Source organism: Polychytrium aggregatum (assembly GCF_025602895.1).
Source record: "Polychytrium aggregatum strain JEL109 chromosome Unknown BJ171scaffold_25, whole genome shotgun sequence".
Classification (NCBI taxonomy): Eukaryota; Fungi; Chytridiomycota; class Chytridiomycetes; order Polychytriales; genus Polychytrium; species Polychytrium aggregatum.
Genome location: NW_026516227.1, coordinates 181452 through 204074, shown reverse-complemented (window position 1 = coordinate 204074; position 22623 = coordinate 181452). Strand labels below are relative to the sequence as shown.

General features: G+C 57.4%; 5 protein-coding genes across 5 annotated transcripts; 1 reads left to right on the top strand and 4 right to left on the bottom strand.

Moving 5' to 3' along the window:
- Positions 1–1087: 1087 nt before the first annotated feature.
- Positions 1088–1811, bottom strand: BJ171DRAFT_510220 (exonuclease III protein). The gene has a single exon (XM_053111466.1). It carries the CDS (start codon positions 1764–1766, stop codon positions 1125–1127), a length of 642 nt encoding a protein of 213 aa, XP_052965360.1. The 5' UTR covers positions 1767–1811; the 3' UTR covers positions 1088–1124.
- A 164-nt stretch (positions 1812–1975) lies between these two features.
- BJ171DRAFT_600145 (uncharacterized protein) lies at positions 1976–4759 on the bottom strand. Its single transcript, XM_053114984.1, has 2 exons — positions 3702–4759; positions 1976–3391 (listed from the first exon to the last, which is right to left on the bottom strand). The coding sequence occupies exons 1-2, from the start codon at positions 4518–4520 to the stop codon at positions 2456–2458; spliced, it is 1755 nt and encodes a 584-aa protein (XP_052965359.1). The 5' UTR covers positions 4521–4759; the 3' UTR covers positions 1976–2455.
- A 714-nt stretch (positions 4760–5473) lies between these two features.
- Positions 5474–7593, top strand: BJ171DRAFT_600144 (peptidase family M48-domain-containing protein). Its single transcript, XM_053114983.1, has 2 exons — positions 5474–5875; positions 6024–7593. Exons 1-2 carry the CDS (start codon positions 5629–5631, stop codon positions 7193–7195), a joined length of 1419 nt encoding a protein of 472 aa, XP_052965358.1. The 5' UTR covers positions 5474–5628; the 3' UTR covers positions 7196–7593.
- A 1725-nt stretch (positions 7594–9318) lies between these two features.
- Positions 9319–11723, bottom strand: BJ171DRAFT_148840 (uncharacterized protein). The gene is made up of 4 exons (XM_053105764.1): positions 11196–11723; positions 10853–10906; positions 9792–10712; positions 9319–9706 (listed from the first exon to the last, which is right to left on the bottom strand). The coding sequence occupies exons 1-4, from the start codon at positions 11539–11541 to the stop codon at positions 9387–9389; spliced, it is 1641 nt and encodes a 546-aa protein (XP_052965357.1). The 5' UTR covers positions 11542–11723; the 3' UTR covers positions 9319–9386.
- A 754-nt stretch (positions 11724–12477) lies between these two features.
- On the bottom strand, positions 12478–22610 carry BJ171DRAFT_600142 (uncharacterized protein; the record flags this gene model as incomplete). Its single annotated transcript, XM_053114982.1, has 32 exons — positions 12478–12716; positions 12835–13217; positions 13385–13554; positions 13741–14116; positions 14225–14361; positions 14526–14658; positions 14822–14929; positions 15004–15201; positions 15394–15462; positions 15574–15828; positions 15909–16007; positions 16113–16200; positions 16337–16458; positions 16573–16664; positions 16772–16850; positions 16979–17046; positions 17215–17340; positions 17469–18003; positions 18237–18383; positions 18517–18880; positions 18988–19200; positions 19390–19606; positions 19754–19829; positions 19952–20083; positions 20178–20333; positions 20498–20613; positions 20746–20851; positions 20983–21090; positions 21240–21449; positions 21590–21898; positions 22058–22235; positions 22408–22610. 32 exons carry the CDS (start codon positions 22608–22610, stop codon positions 12599–12601), a joined length of 5691 nt encoding a protein of 1896 aa, XP_052965356.1. The 3' UTR covers positions 12478–12598.
- Between the last annotated feature and the right edge of the window lie 13 nt (positions 22611–22623).

Sequence of the window (22623 nt, the reverse complement as noted above, 5' to 3'; positions counted from 1 at the left end):
TTGCTTTCGCCATCGAAGCCGTCGCTCGCTGACCTTGACGGGGAAGTGCTTGATCTGGTCCCAGACAACGGTGCCCTGTCGGTTAGACGATACCACTCGGGTCCGCTTGACCAGGTTGCGGATCGATATCTGGCAGGCCTTGTTGCAGAATCCTGTGAGAATCCCTGGTCGACTCTGCGATTTAGTGTGCGATCGCGGCGATGGGATTGTAGTCGAGCGGGGATGGGCTCCCTCCTCAGCCGAACGGACACCACTGGGCACCTTTCGTCGAGACTTACGGTGGTGCCGCCCAGGCTTGAGCGTGGTGCTGATGATCTTGATCGACAAAACGCCCATCTGTGGCGGACACAGGTGCGGCGATGCATTTCATCGATCGCGATTCGAGGTTCGGCAGTCACTTTAAGCATTGAGCACAGACTCGATTCCGGAGGCAGCCACCTGGTTCCCCTCGCACGAATGTGAGTGGGCCCACGAACCCAATTCGCTCGCAAGAGACCCATCCATCCATGCAGTCGAGGATAAGGTATGGGCATGCTGCTGCTTGCATTCACTTACCAGGGCCGGCCGGACGTTTTCTTCTTCATTGAAGTATCTCTGGATGGCCGAGGCGTCGTCCAGTGTCGCCTCACCGCCGGCCTCGAATGCAGGCTCGTCAATGCTGAGGAGCGATCGCCACAACGATGACGCTTTGCTGAGGAACGCCATGGATACTTGGATGGATAAAAGCCGCGATGGGTGCTGAAACTACACGGCGATTGAAAGTTGGAAGCTGACGATGCGCGCCATGAATCTCGGGAGGGAAGTGCGATTCACTCGATTCCCCGACGAGTAGCCGGGCCCTTGCGTCGGTTGCGCCTGGCATCGAGAGACTGCACCAGCACCCTTTCTCCTGAAACGGATCTATTCCACGTTTGCTCGGCAGCTGTCGGTGTCCCAGCAGCACCAAACCATCCGATGCCCGTCCCAAACAAGCGGCGAGCAACTCGTTCGACCTGGCCATGGACATCGAGAAGACACACTTTGTACGGTACTGTCCGGAGAGTCGAATATACAGTGTCTCGCGACCGTGCACTCCAACACCAACAACTTTAGTTGCAGCAGCGGCAGCAATTGCAGCAAATGTATTACGATCTCTGGCGAATCGTCCCGGGCTTTCCAAAGACATGACCATCATCCATCATGGCCAATGCAACTCGCGCAATGTTGCGGCAGTCGTCGATGCCAGAGTGATGCCGGCCCTCGAGGGTAAGCCCGAGGTGGTTCAGCATGGGGACCATGCCGGCCTTGCGTGTCTTGTAGACGAGCTCAAAGTCCTTCTTGATGTTGATCCACTTGTCGAAGGGACTTACGACTGGGACCGCTTCGCGCTCGGCCTGGAGCGGCAGCATGGTCTTGAGGTCCCAGTCGCCGCAGGTGAGGATGGCGCTTCGGTTGCGTTGCTTCACAAACGGCTGCACAAAGTCGTGGGCGAGTTCCAGGGCCTCAACGAAGCTGACGCCGGCATCAACTTGGTCCTGCGTGATCCCGGTCAGCTCGGTGCAAAAGTCGTCGAGGATCGGGTGCAGCGTGGGCTTGACGTAGACCTGGAATTCGTGCGTGGCGGCTCGTTGCTGGGTGTCGATGACGATCATGGGGAACTCGATGATTTCAGAGTCGCTCTTGGGTACGGTCGGCCCGCAGGTCGCCTCAAAGTCGAGCACGATGATGTAGTCGAGGCGCTGGGACGTGGTCTGCTGGCTTCTGTGTGGGGTCGCGGAGGAACTCATGGTTGTTGTGACGAGGCTGGATGGCACTTGCAGGGGGCTGGATGGCACTTGGGGAGACCGGATGATGCAGTGCTTATATCCAGATCGGTGGGGTGGCAATGCACGGTCGATGCCCTGCCGCAGCCACACCAAAGGAGGCAGAGACACTGGGCCACCTCTCCCTGCTTCGGATCTCCAAGACGCAGCGCCGGAGGACAGGGCTGCTTGAAGAAAGGCCCATGCGAATGATGGATGTGCATATATTCTCATCCAAAAAAACAAAAGCGATAAACGTAGAGTATCCCGTTTCGTTGCGTGGGCAGAAGCTCGAGAAGAGCGCAGGTGCACAATCACACACGGGGGTATGGAGAATCTGTCGGCATGGCCGAGATGGGAAGGACGCCGAGGCACGAGACAGTGCCACACAGCGTGAACAAAATGAGGGCAAACGAGCAGCGGAGGTGGAGGCAAAATCAAAAGCTCAGGCACACTGGATAGGTCGCAATGCCGCTAGACCACAGCATGGGCAATTGCAAAGACGATCCAAAAAGCAAAGAGGTGGGTGGGGACAGGGCCAGGGGGAGTCGAGCTGGTCACCGCATGTCGGCGAACGACTGGTGGCAAGCTCGGGGGGGGGATTTCTATGTACAGCACGGGGATGTGCATGGGTGCAGTGCTTGCTGAGGGCAAGGCTGCCCCCTAGAGTCGGCTCACATGGCCACAGAAGCCTCGGATCCGATCTGCATGAATCGGTTGCGGAAGGCAAGGTAATCGCCCTCACCAACAGCCTGAGCCAGGATGGTGTCGCCTCGGCAGGCACGGCGGATGGGTGCGGCCCACGAGGTCTTGGGCTCGCCGGGAACGCCAATGTCGATGCGGGACGAAGCGATGGGGCGGAAGGTCGACGAAGTGCCGCGAGGAGGCGCAATGTTCTCGAGTCGCTGGCTACGCATGTCGGTGCAGTTCTGGCGCTCGAGCAGCTCGCAGAGCACGTTGGTCTGCTTGCAATAGCCGCGCTTGTTGAGGGTCAGGAGGCCCTCGCCAATGACCAGGAGATGCTCCAGGCGGGCGGCCAGGTAGACGATCGGGCACAGGCTGCTGTCCCAGCAGGTGCTACTGGCCCTGAACTGGACAAGCTTGGGGCAGGCGTTGGTGATGCAGACAAAGAGTTCCTGGACGCTGGACTCGCTGATGCGGTCGCGGTCCCAGATGTCCAGAGTCAGCAGATTGGAGCAGTAGCGGAAGATGGCCTTGAAGGTTTCAATGCTCAGGCCCGACCAAAAGCCGATGCGGAGATGCTTGAGGCTCTGCAGGAGCGCGACGACACGGGCGGTGAGCCAGCGCTGCTGGTGATGCTCGGAAGTGTGGTTGAGCGTTGGGTCTGCAGAGACGCGGGCGACAGAGAGGCCACTGAGTCCAGGACACAGCTCGGCAAGGACAGCGAGGGTGGAGGTGGACATGTTGCCGATGAAGAAGGTGCGGAGGTTGGGCAGATGGCCGAGGATCTCGCGGGCTTCGTCGTCATCGACCAAGTTGAGGGTTGGGCAGCGGAAATGGCTGAACTGGTGGCCGACCTTTTCGACAATGCGCTTGAGGGCGGCGGTCGAAACCTTGGGCAGCGAGACGGAGTGGACCTTGGGGCAAGCCTGGCAAAAGGAGCATCCGAGGAGCAGCCGAGGAGGAGGAGGAGGAGGAGGAGGAGGTTAAAAGAGCGGCATTTGGCATTCGTTGCTGATGGTGGTGGCATCGGAGTGATCAGACGGCAGATGCGTCGACGAATGGGTGGCGGTGCCGCATCCACCACACTGCCAGGTATGTTCATGGTGCCCCCCTGGAGCCAATGCGTTGGCTGGCAGCATGGATTCCATGGATTCCATGGAGAATACGAGACAGCGTGGTGGCGCTGCCACGATGATCGCCATGATGCCGACAGTAGCCTCGACGACGGGGGCTTACCTGCACAAAGGTGGTGACGACAAAGTCGCCGATCTGGTCGGAGCAGGTTACGAGAGACGACAGATCCAGAGTCTGCAGCACGGGAAACTCCCAGGCAGCCCCTGCGGCAGCCTTGGACGAGGCCGTGGCCAGGAGGCTGGCGAGGCCCGAGAGCATGTGGGCCGGCAATGTGGGCAAGACCAGGGTGCGCAGACGGGAAAAGTTGCATGAGAAGAGCGGAGCAAAGACCGAGAGCGGCTTGGGGTAGGTGAGCAGATAGTCGAGGCTGGTGCTTTCGTGGGCCGAGTCGTCGATGGCGTCAAAGTGCGGACTGTCGTCAAAGATGCGGCCGACGAGGACCAGGGATGTGAGGTTGCAGCCCAGGTTGAGGATCAGATCGCGGGTGGTGGCGATGTTGATGTTGGAGACAGAGATGCGGACGGAGCGGATGAGAAGCAGACACGAAGGAAGGGCAAGGGCAGGATGGAGCGGTGGCGGCAGGTCTGTGATGGAGGGCGGCACGAAAAAGTCGGCCGAGAGCTTGTCGAGCAGATGCAGGGTGTCCTTGTCGGTGACGATGGAGAGGTGGCTGTAGATTAGGCGCTGGGCAACGCCAGCCCAGGCCCTGCAGACCAGGAGGCAGGTGAAGAGCTGGCGCATATAGGCCCTGAGCCGCACGAGCTCGGCAAAGGACGAGGCCGCCGAGGACGAGAGATCCCACAGCTCCGGGAAGCCGAGAGGGTGGATGCGGTATTCGGGGTCCAGCAGGTATGTGAAGACATGGCTGAGGATCTCGTTGGGCAGATACGAGTCCAGGTTGCGCGGCGGGAGAGTGCTCATGGCGGGGACGAGGACGGTGTGTCTGGGGAAGGGAGGTGGGAGGGACGGGAATGGGCAGCCGGAAGCCGATGCGATCGAGAGAACGACCGGGGGGACGAGGCCGGCAGCAGAAGCAGAGGCTCTTCAGGGGGAAGAAGAGCGACTCGGCAGATCGATGGAGATCGACAAAGACCGATGCAGATCGATGGAGACCGATGGAGACCGATGCAGATCGATGGAGACCGATGGAGACCGATGCAGTCAAATAGGCCATTCGCGGAGGACTGAGTCAGTCAAATAGGCCGTTTGGGGGCGATTGGGGGTGGGCGGAAGGCCGATTGGGGCGGCCGCCGCCCCGCAGTCTGTGTGGAGCCGATGTGCTGGCGTGGGCTGGCGTGTGTGTGTGAGTCTGTGTGATGGCGTGTGTGTGTGGCCGCATCGCTATCTCCGCCTGTGCATTGTCGCAGTTGTCGGCGCCGCTGTCGCTGTGTCCGGCTGTGTCCGGCTGTGGCGTGGTGGGCCAATCGCCTATTTCTGGCCGCGCACACACACACGCCGCGCTCCTATCGCAGGACACATGTCCCTGCTGACGCGGACACGCGCGGCGCTGATTGGCCGCCCGCCTCGCAGCCAATCGAAAATGCGGACAGGGCGGGCGCCAAGCCAGCGGCGTGTCTGGGGGCACGTGGCATGGCGGCATGGCTGTGCTGGATGCAGCCGGATGCAGCCGGATGCAGCCGGATTGGGTGGCCACATGCATCCTGGCCACATGCTGGCTGAATGGCGCTCTGACACAGCCACTGCTCTCTCTCTCTCTCTGACTCACCGCCAGTGACGCGCCGTGAGCGCCCTTTGCGTCAGCGCTGATTCACTCCTTCCAAATCCGGCACGCGCCTCGCCAGCATGATTCACGTCACGTGTGGCTCTGTGCCCCATATAACTCTCATGACCCCGCCATGGTCCCCGCGCTGACACATCTGTTTCCCGCCCTCTCCCACGTCGGCGGCGCTTTCTCTTCCAACCCACAAGCTCAGAGCCACCGGCCCGCTGAAGCCTCCTTTCCAAGTCCGCTGTCGAGCTCGCCTGGCCTATCCACACCTGTCTCCAGCCCGATCATCGTCTCGCCGTCATGTCTTCATCCTCCAAACTGCCCTGGACAAAAATGGCCCGGAACTTCCATGGCCCCAGACTCGTCCTCAGCCCCCCTCGATCCAGCTCTGTCATGGCGGTTGCATCCTCTCCCTGCGTGCTTTGGAGACCCGTACGCCGACTAGCCACGCTTTCGCATTCGCCTTCACCGTCGCCCCTTGGCCACTGGATTCCATCCTCGATCGGCAACCTTCCCGACTGGGAGAAGCACCACGAGCAAGACTCGGGTACGTACATGGCGACGTTTGCAGCACGGATCTGTCTCTGGCCCGCTAGCTCGTTGCCCACAACCACCGCCTTTCCTTACGCCTCTCCCACACTTGAGCCAGTATTTGATCCCACTCATCTTTTGTCTTGTATTCCGGTTTCCCCCAGAGTCCGACTCAGAATCAGCACAACACTTCCCCTGGGCTGCCGGCCTCCTCGTCTTTGGATTCTCGAGTGTCGCCACCGTTGCCTCGGCCACTTACGACCCGCACCCGCTCACTGGCCGAAGCCGGTTCTTGTTCTTTGACGAAGCGATTGAGCAGCGCCTGGGCGAAACGGGCTACACCGAGCTGCTCAGCGCCTACGGCAACAAACTGGTTCCACCCACGCACGAGGCCCACCAGTTTGTTTCATCCATCGTCCACTCGCTCGTCGCGGCCGCCGGCATCTCCGATCTGCGTGAGTGGACCGTCCACCTGGTCCAGGACGACTCGCTCCCGAATGCCCTGGTGCTGCCCTCGGGCCAGGTCTTTGTCTTCACTGGCTTGTCTGCCATCGCCGAGTCCGAGGCCGAGCTTGCCGTGATTCTCAGCCACGAGCTCGCCCATGTCCTTTCTATGCACACTGCCGAGAAGACCTGTGGCCAGCGCGTGGCCGATCTGCTGTGGGGCAACCACTATCATTCGAGCCACGGCCATGACCAGCACGACGACGGACACCAGCACACACCAGCCTCGTCTCTGACCACAGAGGGCCCTCTCAAAGCCTCGTCGCCTCTCTCGGGGCCTCTCCAGATCGCCCTGGAAATGCTCGTCGGCACCGAGACCGACATCATCAACGCACACTCGCGCACCTGCGAGTTCGAGGCCGATCTCGTGGGAATGTACCTGCTGGCCCTTGCTGGCTACGATCCGACTGATGCCGTCCGACTCTGGGAGAAATGGGCTGCCATCGTCCACGAGCACTCACCCTCGCTCCATCCGCAGACCCTGCCGGAGCCCGCTCTGGCCGAGCCCCAGCATCGTCAGCAGCCACTCGACCATGACGCTTACGGCCAGCCAGCCCTTATCCAGCCGCTCCAGAACACTCACCCGTCCGAAGAAACTCGGGCGGCGACCCTGCGCCAGCACCTTCCCGCGGCCCTGGCCCTCTACCGCCACATCAAGTCCAACCCCGCCCTCTCTGGGCCCGAGCGCTCTCCGCGGTCTCTGCGTGAGGCCAACCAGATCCTCCGGACCAAGTTCAAGACGTTCCTTCCCCACCACGTCCGCGAGCAGCAGCAGAAGCTGGCGGACGCATCCGACTGGATCCACGTCGGATGGGGGCTGGGTGCAGTTTAACTAGTCTGACCTGCCCCTGACAACGTACTTGCTGTTGTGATTGCCTGCTTCAACCCGGTGCGCTTCCCCACCACATCCCACCCACAGAACCCCATGACATACCCCCTCCTCCTTTCCTGTCTCCGTAATTTTTGGCTCCTTGGATCGCCCTTCTGTATCTAGTTCGTAGCCCTCACTGGGCAACAAGCGAGCCCAAGTGCTCCCTCGACGGTACACCAAAGCCTGTCTTGTGCACCAGTCGCTGCAGTTTTGAATATGTACATTCGCCCCGCCTTCCTTACCCCCTTGCTCTGATCTTATCTTTCCTTCGAATGAGCCCTTGATCAATACACTACACTTTATTCAGAAAAAAACGGGACAACATAGCCGTTTCCATGAACAGGTAGTATGTGCTGTGCTTGCGTCAAGCAAAGCCACAAGAAATAAAACAGATCACTTTGGCAGCCTCCGAGTGAAGACCGCCGGTCGCTCTCCGATCTCCACAATCGACCTGCATACTGTGATCATGTTGCGCGCCGCATTGACGTCGCGATTCCACACTGTCCGGCAGCTGGGATTCTTGCAGCTCCTGACAAAGTGGGAATTCGCAACGCTGGGCGCATCGAGTCCTTCCAACCGAACTGGCTCCAGGCACTTGGAGCACACTTGCGAGGTGGTGTTGAACTCGTTCGTCGAGGCCACCTTGACGCTTCCATGAGTGCGATGTGGGTGGCGTCGGTGGTGCTCGAATTGCTCAAAGTACTGAGCAAACCGCTGCCTCCGAGGGCTGGATGCATAGCCCTTGGTACATGCGATGCAGCACACCAGAGTGGTTGATGGCAAATGCAGCCGAGACAGACTTGTGTTTCATGTGATTGCGCTGGCGAAGCGGAGCACCCTTCGGTGAGTATCCGTAGAGAGGGAAAATGGATTTCCTGATCCCTGTCCCATCGACAAAGACGAATCGTCGTGGGTCGATGGAGCGGACCTGGTCCCTGAACTGTGCCACTCGCTCATCCAGTCGCTTGGACTTGTAGAGGTGTGTTGCCCTCTTGTGTGAGAGACCTGCTCGGTGGATGGCAGTGTGGCAGAGTGAGAGTGATACTTTCCTCTGGAGGATGGACTCGAGCTTGCATCGCAACACAGGACCAGTCTGGAACGGGTCCTGTTCAATCAGGGTGCGAATGACTGGACATGCCTGCTCGAAGAAAGTGGATCTGCGAGCTGGGACCCGGGATGGGTCATCCAGCTTGCATCCTCGGTGCCATCGATGGATGGTGCTCTTGGATACACTGAATATGGAGGCGACCTTACGCAGGCTATGGATGAGGGCGTAGCATCGCAATGCGGCGGTGCGAAAGTCGGATGTGTGGCGAATGGTCATGGCCAGCGCGCGATAACATTGGGTAACAAAATATTCGATGAATGGTCAAAACCTGGGTGTCTCGTTTTTTTGGATTGCCTGTAAAGCACCCCTTACGTCTGACCAATGTGCCTACCAATCATCATTCTCACGAGTGCACAGAGGAGGAGGAGGATCAATTTCTACATTGAGCAGATCATCTGGAGCAAGGAAAGAGGAAGAGGAGTTGGGTGGAGCATGTGCCGCCGTGACGAAAGCAGCAGCGGAAGAAGGACGTCCGGGTTGGTTCGGTGCGCCGGATGAGCGAGTCGGATGAGCGAGTCGGTACGAGGTAGGGGTAGGACGCTGGAATGGAATCACAATGGGTTCGACACAAAAGCAAGCAAAACAGTAACGGAACAAACGAGCAAAGACAACGGCAAGAGGATATGTGCAGCAACGAGCAGAGGGGTTCTCGAGGCAGGTGTGGCTGGCGAGTGTTGCTATCCTACTGGGGACGAGCCAGCCAGCCAGCCGGCCAGAGAAGATGGAGCGAGGCCACCCCTGGGAAATGGACCAAAGGCGTTTGGGCTGAAGTCGGGCGCCAGGCTTGTGCAGAGGGGAGGCTTTGTGGTGCAAAATTTGAAATACGAATGCTTGAAACAGTTCATGGTTGTGGGCATTGGTGTTGAACGAGAGACAGCAGAGAACGGCAAAAGGGAAGGGAGGCTCTAAAGGATAGCGACAGCCGACATCTCCGCGAACCGGGCTGCAGCATGCTGCGGGCATGTCCCTCAGTGCGGTTGCGCTTGAGGGTGGGGCCGGGAAAGCGCAGAGCTGTCTATCCATGCCTCCTGGTGCCTCGCCCGTCTAGGACATGAAAATTAGCCACAGCAGCGCGCCAATGACGCTCCCTGTGATGATGCTGAAGAGAGTGTTCAGGAAGATGTGGTGTTGGAGGATGCAGAGGACAAGCTCATAGACATCGTGTCGGATCCGTGTCGTTAGCTTCTGCGTCTTGGACTCGATCATCTTGGTCTCGACCACGGCGGCCAGCTTCTCGAGGTTGTAAAAGACTGCCTCGGCGTAGATTTCGCATAGAGATACATAATCGTCCGGGAGGGCGTCCTCCACGGCTTCAACGCGACAGCCATGCCGCAGGTAGTTGAGGACGTGGTGGAAGTGCTTGCCTAGATGCCAATGCATGTCCATAAGGTTAGTACCATGTGGCAGTCTGGGAGTGCGGCGATGCTTCCGCCCACGCAGCTTCCTTACCTTCGCGGTCGATGTGATAGACACCGTCCTTCAAGACCAGGTGTCCAGCCTTGTCGTCGTCCAGAACATGCTCCTTGGACGGGCTCGACGGCGTGGCTTGAGCAGAGGGCGACATCGCAGGAGTGCCCGTTGACGCTTTGGCTCCAAACCAATGTGCCAACTCCGAGTTTTCGTCGGCCGTCAAGGTCATTACCGTGGTCGTAAAGACCGCCCCGCCGACATTCAAGGTCCGCAAGTGGCTCTTGGATTCGCCGTGGCGAGAGAGGCTCGACGAGCTGTCTTTCTTACGCAGACTGGCGATACTATCACGTTTACGCAGGGTGGGCTGGCTCGTGGGCGATCCTTCTGCCGACCCAACGGGCTCCGCAGCCCCGGGCGACTTGAGCACCAGATTGGTCCCACGCTCCAGAATCGACGACGCCACCATCGTGGCGCCCGAGATGAGGATGCCGCTGATCTTTTTCTTGAGGCCACGACTCGGATTGAGCAGGGCCGCATCATGACCGTCGCCATCGTCGGGATGCCCCTGCTCGTGAGGCATCAGATGGGCGTCAAACTCGAGGTCATCTGTCTGCGTTGCCGCATCGACCAGGGCCGCAAGGGGCATGGCACCGGGACATTCGGCCACCCGAATCAACTTCTCGCGCACGTCGTAGACCTTCTGGAATCGCTTGGTTCGCTGCTCAACGTCTTTGTTGTCGCTGAATCCGGGGGTGCGCTTGTAAGCGGCCCCGGCACGAACGGCAGCCTTGGCCATGATGCCGGTGGCAGCGACCGTCGTGCCGACTAGGATCTGGCTGACGTTCATGATCTTTTGCTCGAGGTCGGCCGTGTCCTCGGGTGCCTCGGGCCCCTCGCTCGTGGAGCCAGTGATGGAGGCGATTGCATCAGGGATCGGTGATTTTTTGATGACAACCGCCGCTGCAATCGACCAAAAAGCACACGAGTAAATCCGACTGCTCATACTGCGAGGGAAGATCCAACTGCTCGCACTGTGAGCGGAGGCGGAAGGACCATGGCTCGCGCTTTTGCCAGTCCGCCCGACATGCTATTGTGCTTACCACTGACTGCAGCATTTGCGACACCTTCGGACACAAAGTGATACCACTCGGCCGCTGGAAAAAGAAGGGAGTTCGAACATGAGCCTGGCACAGTCGCAGCAACTCGCGGCGCAGCGGTATTGATCGACCGAGGCTGCAATCGACCAGGATGCTCAGCAGCAGGTGATCGGCGGAGGTGCTTAGGCTGCCATCTCCATGTGTATGAGTCCAAGACAGCCACCGTCTTGAGCGGGTGGCAGCGGCTTGGTGGTTGGTGAACAGAGTCTAGCATGCCCATGCCATCCTCGCCTCCAGGCAATACACCCTCACCACCACGAGAAGCACCCCGTCCGACACCACTTACGAGTCTTTTCTCTCATGCCGATAACGGTGTTGACAGAAGTTTGGATCGAGTTTGGAATCAGCGATGTGAGCGAGCCCACGATGCCCTGTGCAAGCCTCCTCTCGGACACCTCCGACAGGGACGACGTAGTTGAAACGGCTGACTGATCCCGCGGGAGCGAGGCTGACGACGCTGACTTGGCAAGGGTCTTGGCCTTGGACGATATCTTGCTGGCTGCGGGACTGGCTGTGGCGTCGGTGAAGCTCTTTTCAATATTGGCTGGATCGACAGAGGGTGCGGAGAGATTGGGATCGCCGTCAGCAGACGTTGCAGGATCGGTAGACGACATGTCATCGGCGGTGGACATGGCGTCGAGCAGACAGAGATCACAGTCGCTTGCTGCGAGCCACCAAGTGAATCACAACGACAAGGAGCAAAAGGCAAACGCAAGGACAAGAACAGGAAGCAGAGACGGGGCGGCTCAGGCTGATATAGTCAGCGACCAAACGATGGCGGCGAGCAGGTCCTGACGGACAGACGGGCCGGACGAGCGAGCGAGCGAGCGGCCACGGCATGATTTCCCAAACGGCGATGGGTGGATTGCCCAACCCCCCGTTTGGGGATGGCAGGACCATGCGTTCGATGTCGCCCCGACGGACCCCCCCCCCATCTCTCCCTTGAAAGCGAGCAGCGAACTGGAACAGCATTTACATTGACGCAGGTCTCCAGAGACCGCTGGGGTGACAGAAGGGCTGGGCATGGTTGTCGGCCGGCTTGCTGTCGCGAGGGTGTGGGAAGAGTGGCGGCGGCGAGTGTCTAGATGGTCAGGAATCCACCAGCCCTGAGAGGAGGACTTGGGTGGTGGGGAAGACTGGGGAGACGAGAGCGCAGAATGGCAGCGATGCGGATGCGCAGTTGAGAAGCCACCAAGAGCGTCGTTCGAGTCGCTGCGGGGAGAAGCAACTGTGCAGCGAGGCTGACGGGTAGCTGGCCGGAGGAGTGCTGGCCGGAGGAGTGTTGGTTGATGGAGGGCAGCGTCTGGCCTCGGTGAAAGAAACCAAAAGCGACTTGCATTCGAGGAACACGGCGAGAACGCCTGCTTCTCTCGCGGCTCTCGGCGAGGGCAGCCCGCAGTCGACAGTGCACCTGCATGCTGGGCGAGAGACGCCGCTCTCGCTGAAAAGGCTTAACCGCTGACACGTGCCAATGGCGGAGTTTGCTTCGGCCGTGAAACCCCGGCTGGCACGTCCTGTTCAAAAAGGCAGAGGACGTCTTCGTTGTGGTGCAATCCACCTCGATGTGATGCAATCCACCTCGATGTGATGCAATCCTCAAGGCAGATCATGGCAGCGAGTGTATTGGCCTCCTGTCGTGACGGCTGTCGGGCCCAGATCGCTGTGCCCGCTCGCGACGATATCCACACGTCAGATCACCGACATGTATCGCCTCGTCATCTCAAACTCGTCAACGTTCGCTTCCTGGATCAAATTGAAGATTGTGCCCTCCAGGATGCTCTCGCACACATTCTGGAACTCGGGCGACCTGAGGCCCCGCCACAAACAGGGTTGATAGACAGCTGTGTCAGTGTCCGCTGCAGCTATTGTGTCAAGGCTCACTGCCGTGCCGACATCCGCATCGGCATCTGTTCCCAGCCACTTACGTCAGAATGTCCTGCTGCACGTTTGCCTCGGCGTCCTCGACGATGCATCGGTTGTAGATGCCTGTCGTTGGCCCGTATCCGGGCACCTCAGGCCCTCCCGGCGTCAACCGGCTCAGGGCGCTCTCATGGTGACTCTTGGATCGCTTGAAATGTGCACCACTCTCGGGCAGATAGATCCCGTTGCAAGGCTGGTTGGAGAACTGTGCATGGAATGGCAGTGGGTCCAGGTGCACAAACTCGATAAAGTTCTGCACCTCAAACTCCTGGATAATGTCATTGAGTCCCTGTGAAAGGGCCCATAGGCATATGTCCTGACACTCCGGAGTTGCGTCAAGGCTGTCGCGTTGGTCTGATTCAGCAAGATAGTCGTCGCTCTCTGACTGCTGTGCGTCCATAGGCAACAGCGAGGCCGTTAGAACCGTGTCGGCACGTCATGCAGTTTGGCATTAGAACAAAGCGGCGAGCCTCGAATGTCTGGACTTTTGCGTTCCTTTGCACTGCAGCCACAATACACCAATAGGGCCACTGGCGGAATTCAAGTACAACGCACCATCGAGCTGAGCTCCGTGTAGAACGGCATCTTCTCGTGATAATACGTGTCAAAGTCCCTGAACCTGGTTCTGAACTCATTTACCGGAAGCGACTCGGCCACGATCGACAAGTAGAGCAGGAACGGTGTTGGCGGCATTGGCATGTCGTACTGAGAAATGTCGGCGTAGTCTGCGGGGCAATGAACAAGGCGCGAAACCGATAGCAGTGGCCCACAAAGGATTGAGAGCGATTGCTCGAAGTGAGTATAAGGCCGACAGTCGCAGCCTTGCGTTGGTGTCTCACGGCGCGGCCGTGCGATCAAACCCGGAACACATTCGCCAATTGCATCGCGGCTTGCGATAGACAATAACTCACTTGAAAGTCCCGACTGGGCCCTCAGCAGCTCGGGTATCTCTGATGGGTTTGGGCCATTGCTGGATCTGCTGCTTTTCGAAGGCCGCTGTCCGGCTCCGGCTTCGGCAGTCGAGTTGGGAGCATTCGGCGACGATGCGGGCTTGCCCGGCGAGCCTGTCTGGGGCGGCGTGATGGGAGGCAGCGCCTTGTACTTGGTTCTGCGGATATCGCTTGCTGAGCGTGCGCTGCCTGGGGCTGTGATCCCGTCACCCTTGGATTGGGCACTTGAAAGTCCAGTAGAGTTCCCGGCGCGAGTGTCGCTTCGGAACAGAAACGGCGGCTCTCTGCCCTCGCGGACCGCCGTCTCGTACTGCTCGTATTTGGCGGTGTATTCGGCCTGTCGATAGCACGATAGCCGATTCGTCAGCGCCTTGGAGAGCACCGAGCCGCGATCCTATATGGGCTTGTCCCCACAGATTGAGTTGATGGATAGGCTCGTGCATACCTTTTTGGTTTCATTGGTGATCTCGCATCCAATGTTGAGGTTGTACACCCGGGGCTCTTTGCTGGGCACAATCACGACCTTGCAAACACGACTTTCATTCGGCTTCAAAGAGCCGGAGGAAGGAGTGATTTTGAACCCTATGTCGAGACGGCGTATCAGACACAAGTCGATTCAAGCGCCAGACACGAGGCTTCCAAAGGAGACTCCATCCTCGTGATCGCGGGTTCGTCGTCGCTCTCGCGGATGTGGGTGCAGTCGCGTTCACAGGGATAGTATGCACTGCAAAGGAACGTATACATACGATCTCGCTGTTCCAGTTGCATGTTGTTCAAGATCCACTTGAAGGACAGTTCTGAATCCATGGTTGTGTTTTTGATGACGATAATCTGTCGGAGAACAGAGCCAAGCGGTACGTACCCAAAATTGATTCGCTCCTGCAAATGGATATTGCACAGCGCAGATAGCCCGGCGAACGTGTCGGTTTCGTGAGTCCGAGTCACATAGACAACGTATCACCCCTTTGGCCAAGCTTGTCAGTGGCAACTGTGCACCCAACGATGCCCAACAACCCGCTTTCGGCACCAAGCTGCAGCTCACCAACGACAGCACTGCAATTTGCTCAGGTATGGCCAGCTCCTGCACACTGGGGATGCGATCGACATAGTGTTTTGGGTCCTCCTTGTCGGTGTCGGCGGTACCACGTTGCTGATAGTGTGTGATATCGTGGGGGTTAGCACGGCGTCCATGGCCATCAGCTCGCTTTCACAGGCGACACTTGCCAGATGCTGTTCTCCGAATCCCCGGAATGTGATCATTGTTGTCTTGCCGTCGGCGACAGTGATAGGGACATCCACCTCGTACTCCCGCACCTCGAGTGGCCTGAAAATCCACTCGATCTGCTCGATGCCATTCGGGGAGATAGTGCCGCCGGACTGTCGACACTCGAATATGGGGAAGTCGCACCCCTCTGCTCTTAGCTGCGATGGCAGAGGCGCAAACCGGATTATCAGAATATCAAGGCTTGATATGACCAGAATAAATCAAAACCTGTGCCACAAACGATGCTGATGCAGCTCGGGCATCACAGCAGACATCGGGATCCCACAGAGATACAGGTAGTCTCGGTCCAGCAAGCATGGCATGACAACTCAAGATACCGCCCCTCTTACCCAATCTAGCGCTGAGAGATCGATCGAATAGTTGAGTGGTATGGTCCCGCGGTTGATGAGCTCGTAGGTCTGCACACACGGCGGCGGATCAGTTGCACGGTGAGCTACTCTTCTTGCCCAAATGAATGGATTTAACCTGGGCCGCCAAGAACAGCACTCATCCATCACATATTCACCCACCTGAGCGGGTGGATCCATCGTTCCAATGTCGACAGGGGAAAAGGTATGTTGGCTGGTGTGAAAGTGAATGAACTTTTTGCCGTTTGGGATCGAGTATCCCGAGAACTTGATCAAGACCTCCTTTCCGCCAAAGACAGTCGTGGTGGAGCTCCCGTTCTTGAGCTTGAAAACCACCGGCAGCCGATGAGACCCTGAGAACTCGTGGGAGTATGTCATCACCACATGTATGGACTCGTCTGGCTGCAGGCATCCAGACTGCATTGCGAATCGAGGGCACTTGAGGTTATTAGCGGTAGAGTCGGCATCCCTACGCAAGAGTGCACAATGCGACTGACCTTTGGCGTGATAGTGAAGAGATTGTTATCGAGAATGAGGTTGTGATGGAGCTGCTCCTCGGTGTAGTCGCCAGGGTCGGCCCAGTGCTCGATCTCCACCTGCATCATCAAAGTATTCCTGTAATGTGAGCATCGGCATACGAATCGACGGTGGTTGATTCGACTACGAGCAAGAAACAGTCTCTGCCAGGCGAGTCCGTGTACCTCAAGGTCGTTGGGAAAGTTGAACGCCCATTCGACTGGAACAACGCCAGAGTTCTTGAGGCTCATGTGCACCACCGTTGATTTCGAGCTGAGTGTTCGTCGACAACCCTCAGATTAGTAGCGAGTAAAGCAAAAATCAAGCCAGTCCCGCCACGTATCGCATTTGATACCACAGCCACAAAACACTCAAAAGCTCGCCGGCCACACGCCCTCTCGCAGCCTACCCGAGCGGCGTCGACCCAAAGTCAAAGGTCACGGTATTGGCGTCGATTTCTTCGGGGGACAGAATCGGCACCGAGTCGGTCGGGAAGGAACACTCGCCGCCGAATCCACGCGCAATGTCGGCCTGTTGAGCGAGGGGGGATGCAGGAGTGAGGTTGGTGCGTTTGGCTCTGAGTATGCATGCGTGCGCTGGGTGCGACTGAAGCCTGCAGGACGACAACATGCACCAGAAACGTACCTCGAGTGTGCCACGGTCGTTGCCGACAACTTTCAGAATGTCGTTGAAGCGATCGATTGAAAACAGCTTCCACATGGCCGTTTTGCTGATGTCTGGTGATGCTCGCAGAGATAAGCGCACTTGCCGCGGTTCCTTCCGGCGCCTGATACCACGAATCCCCTCCCAATTCGACCTATGAGTGACGACTTGGATGACTTACTTTCGCAGCGAATGTCAGTCGCCTGAACTGAGGGATGGACGCCAGTTGCAGAGACGTTGCACAGATGATACTTGTTTTGCTGCATATTTAGTCGGGCCGAAAGACATATCGGTTGCATAGCGATGCTGGGTGTTAGGGCTCTTGCGAGCCGAGAACGAGTGACATTTGCCGGCCCGCAGCAACCGGACAGGCAGAGAGTGCACTCACAATGTTGATGGTCATGGATGTGTTGAGATGTGTGTTGGAGTCAAGATATCCTTCCTCGAGGCTCTGGACTGAAATATGGTTGTAGAATGAATGAGACACGATGTTGCGGGATAAGAGCGAACAATGCCGTGGCATGTGCTGGTTCAGGTGTTGCATCGGACTCTGGTGCCAATGCTTGATTCAACGCCACAGTAGCTGCGAGACATCGTCACATGTATGATGGATATGAGACTCACGGGTCAGCCTGTAGAATATCGTAAACATCTGGTGCGTTTGCTCTTTCAGACACGCCCTCAGCTTGAGAGTGTGATGGGAACGTGCAGGCAGAACCGCGTGTGTTTGGAGGACTTCAAGCTCCGACTCTGAGCAGAACCAGCGAACGACAATTGGAGAAACCTGGGATGAGTTCCACTGAGCCAGCGTTGCTTGGAGCGACAATGCTCATTTGGGGCCGCTGACCAGCGAAGCAAATCAACGCCCAGAGACGCACCTTTGACGCTATTGACTAGCGGCGTGGTGTAGTCTTCGGAAACCACCTCTGTCTCGGCCTCAGGGTCGTCGGCCCAGTCGTCGTCGAGGGTGTGGACGTTCGAGAAGCGCGTGGACTTTGGACTTCCCGGGGCCGCGCGCTTGGGGCTCTCCTTGACCTCATGCTTGGCCTCTTGTCGGTAGATTTCCAGGCTGTATACCACATCACATTCGCATCGATTGAAGAGCACAATCTCCTTCTCGACGACGGTGTTGACGAGGATGGCGCCAAAGTCAATATCCTTGGGCTCCGACACGATTCGTCCAAGTGTGCCCTGGCCGATGACCGTCAGGGTTGTGCGCCGGGGACCAGACTCCTTGATGATGGTCTCAGAGTCTGGCGACTCGTGATAGTAGTAGCATGGGAGCTTGAGTGTCCAGTTCTTGACGCTCATTGGGGTGAAGGTGCATGTCAGCGTCTCGGTTGAGTTTGGCGAGAGACGACCCCGGACAGGCGTGATGGTCACAAGCGAAGAGTACTGCTTTGGAACTCGCCACTGGTTTTGGGAGTGTTGCAAAGCGATCGGTTCAGAAACACATCAGCGATCGTCGCCGTCGAGTTGCCGCCACATATCACCCGTGTTCATCCAATGGCCATCTGTTCGACTCCACTGCTGACTATTTGCCACAGCGCCACTGTGCAGTCACGGATACATCAGCAATACCGCATCGCATCACACTGTTACGCGCAGTGCCGCAGTATACAGGAGCGGCCCTTGGAGCCACCAACCTCGAAATTGACATGGATTCGGGAGTCGTTTCGGACGCAGAACGCCTTCTTGGTCACAGCCCCGATACAGGTGGGCTTGCAACATATGGTGTTTTGGCTATCGAACGATATCTGTGGGTAGTAGCCTATTCCTTTTGTTTGTATGTCCTGGAGGATCAAGCGAAACTATCAGAGTATACTCGGAGCACCAGGAACAACAACGCAACCGATCACAGTGCAGTGGCATGTCGAAGGAATCAGGAGCTCACACCCCGTCCACGATCGCGACGTGGATACATACGTAGCTGTTGACGGACGAACTGTTGAAGAAGCACTTCAGCGATTGCTCGTACAACCGCTGCTCAGACGGCGAGAACCGGAACACGATCAATTGCGACTCATTCTTGTGCAAGAGACCAGTGCGAGGCTTGACTGAGAATGGCGTGTCAGCGCCTGACGAGATCAGGGCACCACCACCACCGATGCCAAGCATGGAGTGGGGGTGATTGTCCATGAACGCAAACTTGACAGGGGTGTCGCCGGCATTGAAGATGCCCACGGTGCGGTATATGGATTTGTCGACATGGCAAGGCGTGAAATCAAGTCGAGTGGTGCCAAAGTTGATTTTCGGGATGAAGGACTCTTCTCCTGGAGGGAATGTGTTGCTGCGGATAGCACGAGCCAAGCAGAACAGCGGAGAGCCGCGAGGTGAGTATCGGAGCCCAAGGATGGGGACAGAATGGGTCGAGTTGCAGGTGTGCCGATGCCTTACCCAGAGATCGTTGGCGTCAAGCACCATGGCGGAGTGAACGTGTCTTCGTTGACGAGACGAAAGTTGCGCATGCTTTTGAAGTATATAAAGCACTCGAGTTGCGCTCCGTAGAAAGAGTTGTCCATTATGGGTCGAAAGTCCACCCTGAACTCGGCAATGCATCTTGGCTGGATGTCCATGATGGATGGCGATACCGAGAAGATGGGCTCTTCCCTGTCGCACAGATGACACGAAGTCAGTCCCAGATTGCTTGGGCTATGAAGACAAGAGCGTCTGGCGCTGATTCACGATGGCTCGCGCTGATTCGCGCCGATTCGCGACGGTTCGTGATGGCCAGTATCAAGACTTTGCTGAAGCCACATCATCAGGGCCACAACGCCATCGCCGCTACGAGTCACCTACCCCGTTGTCTCGCCCGGCATGATCCAGACACACGACATTTTGCCCTTGGTGTTGTTGGAGATTCGGATCGTTTGGCTCTCGATGAGGCGATAGCGCGAACACGCACCAAAATCAACAAAGGTGTCGAGAAGACTGACGGCCATTGTATCGCCCGTGTTCTCGTAGAAGTATTCGCTCGAGACAAGTGAGTCAGGATATGGCGAGTCAGTCTGTGTCGCTGTTTGGGCGTGTGTAGATCCGCCAAGATCAAGTCAAATGAATCAATATGTTAGCTTGCTAGCATATGCATATACGCATCTGCAGGCATGCAGGCAGAAACGAGAACTCCCAGGCCGTGGCTTCTCGACAGCCAAAGAGACCGTACGTTTCGTGAAAGGATGGCCCGGGTCGGTGTATGATAGTATGCCGTTAATGCACTTGATCGTGCCACTTTTCAGCATCTGTATAACAAGCAGGCGGACGCAGACGCTGGTCAGTCACGGTACTGTGCATATGTCCAGTCATTCTGCAGCGCCACACGGATCCTCGAGTCACAGGCCAGCGCGCTCTGATCGATACGAACCTCCTCGAGTTGCTCAGGACCAAAGCTCCACAGCCCGTTCTTGATTCTCTCGCGGTAGTTCTCAAGATGCTTTGGATCAAAGGTTGCCGGGCGTCGTTTGCTGTTGAAGCACGTCCCAATAATGTCGACAAACTGAGACACAAAGCAGGTGAGCCGAGGACAAACAAGTCTCGCATCGGCTGACATAGCCGTTGCTGCTGAGCGCGATGCTCTGCTGGGTACATACCAGTCCGTCTTGATGCTCTACCAAGCAGTACACACGGCGATAGTAGTTGATGGGCTCCTTGGGCGTGAACCGAACCGTCAGCGCGACCGACGTGTTTGGATTGATGGTGCCAGAGATCTTATCGATTCTAAAGATGCTGTTCTGCTCCGTGAGAAACTGCATTGCCCCGTTGACAGTGTTAGTAGACCGGAGCGAGGCTCGTCCGATGGGCTCAATTACTTGGCAGCAAGTCGGGCTAAGCAGGCGAGTCTTCCCAGGATCGGAGAGCCTCGGGAATCCACAACAGATCCGGCCCGGCTCCAGCGGTTCCGGCGGCTCACCTGATAGTACGCCGGGATGTTGGTGTGGTTTTGGATGTACATTGCGCGGAGATTGTTTGTGCCCTCCTCGCAGTCTTCAAAGTTGATGAGGTTTGTATTGAGAGTCACCTTGGGGCCTGGGTGATCGGCGCATAGTATCAATGCATTAGGACCTATTGTTCGCTGAGCCAGCATATCGGCGATCCTGGGAGCATTGCATGAGTCCTGGGAGCATTGGAGCGAGCAACCACCCATCCAAATCCACTCACCGACACCCCTTCCTGTGCATGTGATGCGGATGGTGTTTCCCGAGAGCGTCACAATATCGAAATAGTCCGTCGATACCATTCCTGCGACAGAGGGAGTAAAGGTAATCTGGCACCGCAAACGGTTTTGTCAGCAGGAACGAGAGCAAATCAAAGAGAGCTACTGGCTGAGGCCGCGGGATTGAGTGACATGAGGCAACTTCAGCGGGGATGCTTGTGCGATACAGCCGCTACACTCACCCCGATTTCAAGACTACGATTGGGCTGGATGGTTCCGGAGCGGACAGAGAAGGCAAAGTACGGATCCACATCCTTTTCAGCATGCCGGATGCGGAAGTTTGCGTGTACCTGGCAAGCAGCAAGCTTGTTAGTCGGATCGATCGACGGGCACTGCGAGCGTTTGTGCGGTCTACATCCGCTGAGGCGAGAGCCAACAGAGCAGTCGATACTAATCCGTTCGGCTGCTCCATGGAAGACATGAGTAAGGCGTAACTCACTGCGGAGAGATTCTGGAGCATAAACTTGAGCTCGGCAGGTTTGCCGACAAAGGTATCGCCAAAATCGAAGACCGAGCTCATGCCTTCGATCGCGAGGTGCGAGTATTTTCCGATGCCGTAGACAGTCATGCCCTGTGAAACTTGCGACTTTTCCCACTGATTCTGATCGCCAAACTTGCAGACCGAGACGGCAGTGTAGACACTTGCATCCTGTATGGTGTTGTCGGTTCAGATCGGGGGGAGCGTAGTAATCATGCGACGGATACTCCAGTCAGCTATTGCTCAAGATCAAAATCGATGGCGTATGCCAAGACAGACGCATCATGCCGGAGCAGCAACGCGAGGTCCACACGAGCACAGAGGCACCAAAGACTTGCCCGAGGCGAGAGTTCGATGGTGACGACGACGCTGTTGCCGGGATGCAGAGTTCCCGTCCGGGGCGTAATACCAAACGGCCGAGCAATCTGCCATTCGAAGTAGCTTGAGAGCTCGCCAACGTTCTTCAGCAGAAAGGTCTTTCTTGCTGTTTCGCGCACAGGACAGAGCCCAAAGTCGACTGTTGCTGGAAACTCAAGGGTGTGCTCGGGCAGCGTTGCTTTCACCGGCAGATTAAACTTTCCAAAGGACGTCGAGAACTCGATAAAGTCGTTGTAGCATTCCTGTCGTACCCAAGTACAGCACCACGGGGAACGGTCAGCGCTGGTCATGCCGATGTCGCGAGGGTGCGTCTTTGGGTGCATCTGCAGCATCCACTCATTTTTAATGGCATTCGATGCAAAGAAACGACCCGCTTCCACGCACTCGTTGCCGGCACCCACCTTTGCGACCGGACGGAATGTGATGGGGATCGTCCAGCTCATGCCAGCGCTGAGGGTCTGGGTCTCTGGAAAGTCCATCGAAAAGTATTTTGTCTGTGGCAGCTTATACCGGATCTTTTGCGTCTTCATGACAACATTCTTGACGACGAGGCTCTTGATATGCTCTCCTCCAGGCTCCCTGCATTGCAGTACAGAACACACGCGATGAGACCGCAATCGACGCTGAGAGGTGTGCGAGCGTGGCAGACATGCGGTGCGAGCGTGGCAGACATGCGTGGGAGCGACGAAGCGCTGGTAAGGCTTTGATGCAGGCGCGACAGCACAACAGGCGGCATATAGATATGACGTACCAATGAGTAAAGTGCACGAGCTCGGCGCAATCGATGCCGAACTGGAGCTTGCGATCGCGGCGGTTTGGCGATGGGATGACCTCACGGTTGGCCATGCGGGCATACCCAAGCGAGGGCAGCTCGACAAACTTGCCCGACGAACCTGTCGACACGTCCTCGCCGGCTTGGTGCTCGTCGTTGTTATCGTTGAGGGTGGTGATCATTCTGTTGGTGGCC

Coding starts and splice junctions, on each gene's coding strand:
- BJ171DRAFT_600145 (XM_053114984.1), bottom strand. CDS start 4,520: ATGAGCACTCTCCCGCCGCGCAACCTGGACTCGTATCTGCCCAACGAG. Junction 3,392..3,701: donor TCGTCACCACCTTTGTGCAG/GTAAGCCCCCGT, acceptor TCCTTTTGCCAG/GCTTGCCCCAAGGTCCACTC.
- BJ171DRAFT_510220 (XM_053111466.1), bottom strand. CDS start 1,766: ATGAGTTCCTCCGCGACCCCACACAGAAGCCAGCAGACCACGTCCCAG.
- BJ171DRAFT_600144 (XM_053114983.1), top strand. CDS start 5,629: ATGTCTTCATCCTCCAAACTGCCCTGGACAAAAATGGCCCGGAACTTC. Junction 5,876..6,023: donor GCACCACGAGCAAGACTCGG/GTACGTACATGG, acceptor GGTTTCCCCCAG/AGTCCGACTCAGAATCAGCA.
- BJ171DRAFT_148840 (XM_053105764.1), bottom strand. CDS start 11,541: ATGTCCACCGCCGATGACATGTCGTCTACCGATCCTGCAACGTCTGCT. Junction 10,713..10,852: donor CGCAAATGCTGCAGTCAGTG/GTAAGCACAATA, acceptor GGTCGATTGCAG/CGGCGGTTGTCATCAAAAAA. Junction 9,707..9,791: donor CTATCACATCGACCGCGAAG/GTAAGGAAGCTG, acceptor ATTGGCATCTAG/GCAAGCACTTCCACCACGTC.